This window comes from Scophthalmus maximus, chromosome 11 (assembly GCF_022379125.1).
Source record: "Scophthalmus maximus strain ysfricsl-2021 chromosome 11, ASM2237912v1, whole genome shotgun sequence".
Taxonomy (NCBI): Eukaryota; Metazoa; Chordata; class Actinopteri; order Pleuronectiformes; family Scophthalmidae; genus Scophthalmus; species Scophthalmus maximus.
In genome coordinates, this window is record NC_061525.1 from 21,459,273 (window position 1) to 21,467,500 (window position 8,228).

Here is an 8,228-nt window from a genome sequence, read left to right on the forward strand (position 1 = left end):
CCACACCGGCACCGTGCCGGTGTCGACTCCGGGGAGGGAGTTTAGCTTATCAGCCACTACATGGCACATGGTTGTTCATCCATCACAGGTTATATAGGACTATGAACAAACCGTGACCATCCTCTCCACCTCACACTGGACAGACAGTGGAGCTCCTTCTCCAATAGACTGATTCAGCTTCGCTGTCACAAGGTTTGTTACAGGAAATCTTGCATGCCACAAGCCATAAGACTGTATAACACCTCACCTCTGTCTGACACAAAGACCGTGGACTCTGTTTAAACCAAACATTAAACATAAATCCCGGCACATTTGCACCTGCATGTTACCACGTTCCTCTGCACACTACTGGTAACTCTGATTGTACTACTGCACTATTTCCACTGTTAATATTTCATGTATATTCTTGAAATGTATCATTCTTATTCTCTATATCTTTTGCAATTCGTATATTTTACATTTATTTGTGTAGATATTGTATATGTATTTAAAGTGTGCCGTGTGAAACGTGCTGCTGTTACACCGGAATTTCCCAGTTTGGGATAAATAAAGTAACTATCTATCTCTATCTATAACACTGTAGGTCAGGATAATAAGTTTTTACCCAGCTTCATAATTTCTTAACATTGTTATGGAGAAGCCGCAGCCTGGCAGCTGGATGAGGGGCCGGGTGCTGGTTCAACAGGGTCAATGGGGGATGTGCTCATTAGGCATCAGAGTCAATTAAACCCACATGGACCTTTTTTTTTAAATTTTTGGTTTGGCAGTCCGCTCACTGAGGAGACTTCACTTGTCTCTCCACCCTTTTCTCTCTCCCTCTCTCTCTCTCCCCCCAACACACAGAACACAACTTGTGGCTGTGTGTTACATAAGGAGCGAAATGAGAACCAGGCCTGAGGAGATCCAGACTCTGACTCGGCTGCAGCTGCAGGCCTGTGGTGGTTGTATCTAGGTAGAGTTGAGATTACAGCGGAGCCGGGGACTTGTCAAGAAAGTCTATAGGTCAGAACCACCCCCCCCCCCTTCGCATAAAGTCTGCAGATACGGAGTTATCAACTGACATATACTCCAGGCACTAAAGATGGACATAATGTTTTGGGCTCATTTTATAACCTATAAAACATTTTATATTCCGCAGGCGTGCCAACACGTTGGGCTCTGTGTGTAATCCGACAACAATTTTGAAAAACACCATAAAACTCCTCCCATCATATTTCACACCAGCTTGCATTTATAGGGGCCTAAAATCATAAACTAAAACATCCGTATTAAGCTTCGTTTATGTGAGGTCTGTTATCAATAAGGAGGGTTTGGCTGAGACATGGGGAACTGTTAAATATGCCGTTACACAACAACAAAAACAAGCATTAGGAGTGTTCACCAAACTTTCCATAACCTGTTGCTGCTCACTGTAATCTGCACAGCACGCTTGTGTTGTGGGTCAATGATCACTCCTGAGCTGCGAGGCCTCGGCTGATTATGGATCAGATTAATCATTTATATGTAATTTAACCAATTCACATGCACCATGTTGAATTTAGTATTTAGTAGCTTAGTAATCGACTATACAACATTGAAGGCCAACTATTTTGATAATCAATGACATGGTTAAAGTAGTTTTTTTATGAAAATTCTCTGATTTTTTTTCTTTTCTCCTCTTATGACAGTAAACCGAGTATCTTTGGTTTGTGGAAGAAAACAAAACATTATCCTGTATCACCATCATGTAAATTCTTTTTTTTTTCCCTTCTTCTCTATATTTTTTCCTTTTTTATATTTTTTCCATTTTTATTTCCATATATTGTAAAGCTGCAACAGTTAATCGATTAGTAATCGACTTCTAAATTAATCGCCAACTATTTTGATAGTAGTTTTAAGGGGTGGAAAAGTAAAATTCTCTGATTTCGGCTTCTTAAATGTGAATATTTTCTTGTTTCTTTGCTCCTCTATGACAGTAAACTAAATATATATTTGGTGTGTGGACAAAACAAAACATCATCTTGGGCTTTGCGAAGCACATTCAACATTTTTTACCCTTTTATGGACAAAACGACTAATCGATTCATCGACAGATTCATCGATAATGAAAATAATCATTGGTTGCAGCCCTAATATATTGTATATTTTGTGAAGTGTGTTGTGTGATACCACCCGCTGTAACACCGTAATTTCCCAGCTTGGGATCAATAAACTACATATCTTCCTACCTATCTATCCTGGGGTTTTGGAAACACGATCCACATATTTTTTCACCAATTTATGGACCTTAAATAAACAATCGATAGATAAATCGATAATCAAAATAGTTAGCTACACCCCACATGTTCTGCTCAGAGCTACACTTATTACATCACACATGAAACAACAACAACGACACACACACACACACACACACACACACACACACTCCACTATCTCCCCTCCTGAGATGACGACCCCTGCATCACAAGGCAGATCACAAGCCACTGAGCTCTGCCAGCAACTGTAACAACAAAGTGGACGAGCAGAGCAGCCGCTCCGGTCATGTGGTTCTGTTTAGTGTCCCTAAATTTGCCAGCGTTCAGTGGGAACTTCTTTTTTTTTAATGTGTTGCTGGTAACATGAGAGTCTGTTGCGCAATAATCTCCTTCCACACTACATGTTTTCTTCTGTCACTGAATGAGCAGAAACCGTCCGGGTCGGCGATGCTGTATAGTCAGGGAGCTGTGTGTATATTTAAAAAGTGTGAGTGAGTCCGCCGAGTGATACATATCACGTCTAACCTGCGGAGAGGATCTCTAAATTCTTCCATCTTAAAAACCGACGAAAGGACTCGTGGAGCAGAAGCATAATTACAGTTGGCCTCAAAACCTCCAGACCAACGAGGTGAAACTCTTCCAAGACTCGATGTAAACAATAGCAAAGAAACAGCCCGGACTAACTGCACAACGCCTCTAGTTCAAATGTTTGCAGACTACTCAAACACGGAGGCCTCGTAACAGCCAGATATGAGACAAAGACAGATCTGTTATAGCAGAGGTCACCGAACACTACTACACACTGCAGCTTAGAAGAACCAGTGGGAAATCTATTGGGTCTTGATTTGTCCAATGCTTTTGTGACTTTGTTGGTGGAACACCACTTTGAAATACGTTGTCAGCATTTAGCCCGGGTGCGTCATCTTTGAGATGTTTCGCCAAAACTACTGTATATAAGGTGACGTTTGTATATCACAGCAAAGACCAAACTGTGAGGTTGAAGGAACTGCCCGCAGAGCTCCAAGGCAGGATTGTGTTGAAAAAGAAATCAGCTACAGTGAAGGTTCCCACTGTGGGCCCCATGATTGTTAAATGGATGTACTTGTGGAACAACCAGGTCTCTTCCTCTAGAGCTGGTCCCCGAGCCAAACCGACCAATCAGGGGAGGAGGACCTTTGTAAGAGAGGAGACCGAGAACCTGGTGGTCGCTCTCGTCGGTCTCACTGAAAGACACGAAAAGCAGCATCGTGCTGTGGTGGTGGTTCTTCAGCACTATGGACAGGAACTCTCACAAAGCTGAAGGAAGCAAAGTAACAAAGATATCCTTCTTGAAAACCTGGACTAAAGCTCTCAGGAGCTTGGACTGGTCTGAAGGTTTACCTCTCAACAGGACAATGACCCCAAGTCAAGACAACACACAGGTGTCTTGGGGAAAAACTCTGTAAATGACCTTAGGTCCTGGCATCCTGATATCTCTGGAGAAAAAGAACAACAGAGAATCTTCAAATCAATTTCTGCAAAGCTTGTCGCTTCATCAAACCCCAAAAGACCCGAGGACGTAATCGAAAAAAGTGCTTTAACTAAGAAAAATCCTTTTTTGGGGAAGTGAGCGTAGAGCAGTTTGGGGGGAAAAATAATTTAAACGATTTCTTTCTGAACACACTGTGTTGCATTTGAGTCAAAGTTTGCTTTTTTATCAGATTCAAGAGAATGAATCATAATTATTAAAGGCTGACATCTTTCAAGATACTTTTTTTGTTCTCCTGCAGAATTGAAGAAATTCTCACGGTCCATATAGTCAATAATCTAGGGCCGGGAGAACTCCCGTGTCTGAACAGCAGGTGCCTGAAGGCAGCGGGCAGGTGCAGCATCTGCTGTTGGGCCTATAGGAGGCAAGTCTCCACAAGAGGAGCCGGTGCTGCTACAGTTTGCCCTCGGCTGTGTTCCAACGGCACGACCCACGAACCTGCTCTGCCTGTGTGCATCTGGGTTCGACGCCTGTCCAGGGAGGGAATCCATCACGTGACACGGATATGAAAGAGTGCAAGACGAGACTCGCAGAGCAGCCAACACAGTCAGAATGTGTGAAGTTCGCCTGCTGTTGTTAAGTAACCGTTGTCAGTAGTGCCTCGCGTCACGCGGACACACTTCTTCACGCTACTAAAAATAAGATGAAGGAAATCAAATGACTCATATTAGCCATTTTTTAACACAATACCATGATCTGTATCATGTTATGTAAAAGGAAATACGGTCAGAGAGAGAAAAACGTCTCTCTTAACAATGGGTTTTCTCCTCCGCGGCCTAGTTTGACTCAACACACTGATGAAATGTGTATTACCAGATGATCAAACACAAAAAGCAGAACAAAACTTATCGGTCTCTTTCACCCTTTTTTCCCTCCAACGGTTTACAACAAATGTTAGTTCTATAACTCGGAATAGGAAATCCGTTTTTCAATAAAACTGTCTTTGACAGTGTCAGTCCTGAGCATATCAGACGGTATATGGAAATGGCCATCGTCACCGGGTCCCCGAAAATGAAACCAATGAGGAAGTGCCTGAAGCCTGTATTCTCTGGGATGACCAGCAGAGGGCGACTCTCACTGGTTGCAAAAAAGAAGTCAGTTTCTATAGAAGTTTGTAGCTACTGTAAGTTTTCATCTAAAGGTTCAAGCGAATTTTACGCAAACTTTTGAAAGTTCACAAAAAAAGAAAACTTTTTTCATCAAGTGGTTTGGAGCTAATAGACTACACCAGTTTCATCAGAAAAACCAAAACCGTTTCTCCAACCCCCTTTAGCACAAATGTTTTTGTCAACATTGACAAATGTTGGTTTCATACCTCGGGGAAAGGAAATTTTTTTTTATAAAACTGTGTTTGACAGTGTCGGTCCTGAGGCGGCGAGTGTGTAAACTGTATAATGAACTTGTGTGGTGGTGCAGCCACTGCACACAGATGTTTGTGTGTGTTAAAAGAGACATTGGCAGAGAGAAAGGGAGGGAACAGGGTGCGAGTCGGTCAGCAGACGACTTAATAAGCGAAAGAGACAAAGTCAATGGAGAAGAAGACCAGAAAATTGGGACGCAGCAAAAAAAATACACAATTCTGTCGTTCTGCACTGCTTCTCAAATCCATATGCAGGGTGGGGACGACACAGGGAAGTGCACCTCAGCTCTTATGTAATACACATTAGAGGTCACTCCGTGTGTGTGTGTGTGTGTGTGTGTGTGTGTGTGTGTGTGTGTGTGTGTGTATGCGCATTAGTGCTAATGCTGAGCAAATGTTGATGTAACTGAGCCAAATGGTAAAAGAGAACTATAATGACGTTAGGCATATGGGGAATAAGGTCTATATGGATATTATGTGTGTGTGTGTGTGTGTGTGTGTGTGTGTGTGTGTGTGTGTGTGTGTGTGTGTGCATGCCTATATATTCGCCAGCTGCTGCTGCTGCCTTGTTGTATTACCTAACAGATAATTGGGACCACATGTCCGTCCGGGCTCTATCGAGGTGCGTTAAGAGGTTTGCAGGGGTGATGTCACTGTGTTTCAATAATCTTTTCTGGCATGTTCCAATTTTCATGCACTCATATCGATGAGGCAGTCGGCAGCTCATCTTGGACCAGTTACAACAATCATAAACTAAAAAATTATCATTACATGGTTTGTACAGGGGGTTCTCATATGCCACAGATGAGGTCATGTTTTTGTTTTTTTAGCAACAGTTTGTATCCTGGTGCAGTCAATAATAACATTAAACTTCCATTGTCTCGCTTGTTAAATATCAAGTAATGTAGATTTAGCGTTCCTACATTTCTCTGCTCCGCCAGAGAGCACAACAACGGCGACTTAGATCTAAAAAAAGATCCAAAAAGATGTTCCGTTGTAGACGCAAATCAATTCAAGAAGCGGCAGAGATCTGCAAATATTATGCCGTTGTTAGTGGATGCGTGTGTGCAGAACGCTACATTCTCGAGCCTGACAGTTAGTGCATGACACCTCGCTGTGTGAAGGAGCCCAGGAGTCGAGACGCTGACCCTCCTAAAGACTGTGGACCAGTGGGAAGTCTGATAAGGTTTACATTTTTTTAAGATACTTTTGATTTTTTTGTTTTTTTACTTTACAGAGCCAGGGCTGAGCCAAAAAACAGATTTTTTTTCCGGCGCACGCACAGAACCGACAGCAAGCGAACCGTGAGGAAATATTGTAATAAGTGTATTGGATTAAAATCGCTCAATGCTCCGTTAAAGAGCCTATAGTTTGCGTCAGTATCTGGTGTTGACAGCCTCCTGTCAGGTCTTGCAGCAGCAGCGTCTCATTACCTGCTGTAAAGCAAAGTCCCAACTGTAAAAACAAGTGGTAAAATGAAAAATATGAGTTATTACTAGCTATATACTTTAACAGCTTGACACAAAATAGAAAATCCAACCGTTCAGATTGCACTTCAAAGCTTCGATCAGTTCGACAAAAGCTTCTTCACAAAGTCTGTTAATGACAGAGACACTGGTTAGACTTTGATGTTCCACTTCCTATTTAATGATTGTTTGCTAACGTCTCCACAGACAGACTGTAGTGTGGTGTGTAGGCAGAACATTTATTAATATCTAGACTCTGTGTGGGCGGATAGTAACTGGTTATAGGCATAAAGAAAGTCAAAAACACACACACACACACACACCCACACACACAAAGAAGATCTTGTGTGTTCCATTTCTTCGGCCCGGCACAATGACAGAGCTGCACCTGAGTCATCACAACAAAAGGACAATGACGGCGGTGACGTCCTCATCGGCGTATACACACGTCAAAAATAAATCAACACCGACTGTGACGTCAGCGTTTTCAGCATTAAAAAGGCTATTTTAAAAGAACTTGTTTCTCTACGTTGCTTTGGCACAATCCTCGTATGACACTGTGAATTCTACTGTACAAAATATATATATATATATATATATATATATATATATATAAATATTTTAATAAGTGCAGGAGGAATAATCATTCAGATCCTTTTAGACCTGTCACATTCAATCGATTAATTGATTAGTAATCCGCTACTAAATTAATTGCCAACTATTTTGATAATCGACCGAATCGGTTCAAGTAGTTTTTTAAGAAAAAAAGTCAAAATTCTCTGATTTCAGCTTCTTAAATGTGAATATTAGCTGGTTTCTTTGCTCCTCTATGACAGTAAACTAAATATATCTGGTGTGTGCACAAAACAAAACATCATCTTGGTGGTTTTGTGACACACGATCAACATTTTTCACCACTTTCTGACATTTAATGGTCCACACAATTAATCGATTAATCGAGAAAATAATCCACAGATTAATCGATAATGAAGAAGAATTGTTAGTTGCAGCCGTACATTAATGTGCTCATTCAGTAATTGAGGAACATGCTGTAAATGTGATGCACAGCCGCCCCCTAGTGCCCGGAGTCTCCATTCACAGGTTGTAGAGATGCTACTTTGAAGTGTGTGTGTGTGTGTGTGTGTGTGTGTGTGTGTGTGTGTGTGTGTGTGTGTGTGTGCGTGTGTGCGTGTGTGCGTGTGTGCGTGTGTGTGGGTGTGTGTGTGTGAAAGAACAGATATTCCAGGAAACTGGATATTATGGACATGTGTGACAAAACAGGAAGTGGCCTCACCTCCTGGGCTGAGAGCGGCGGTCATCCTCACCGCTGCCCGAATCCTACAGAGACAGAGAAACAGAAAATGAATACTCCATATACCTGCGTCATTCCACATCAGCCTTGGGACCGGCTGCACCTATCAGCAGCGCTCCAGGATGGAACCACACTGAACAGACTCGGGTGGCCTTTTGCTTCACATGCTGAGTCAGACTCAATTAACCTTGCGTTAGGAGGAAGTGCTACATGGCGCTGGCGGCGGCTGGAGGAGTAGCGGGTGCGCACCGAGTGTTTCATCTGTGACTTCAGTCACAAGGCTGGGCGGGCCTTTAACTGAGGCTCAGAGCCGGGACCAGGGATG

The 8,228-nt window shown here is 42.5% G+C and overlaps 1 protein-coding gene across 1 annotated transcript in view; it reads right to left on the reverse strand.

Moving 5' to 3' along the window:
* The window catches only part of ssh2a (slingshot protein phosphatase 2a), a 31,401-nt gene that overhangs the window by 20,336 nt on the left and 2,837 nt on the right, over positions 1-8,228 (reverse strand). Inside the window, exon 2 of the mRNA XM_035623214.2 lies at positions 7,886-7,929. Coding sequence (XP_035479107.2) covers positions 7,886-7,929 — 44 coding nt within the window. The remainder of the gene's footprint in view (positions 1-7,885; positions 7,930-8,228) is intronic.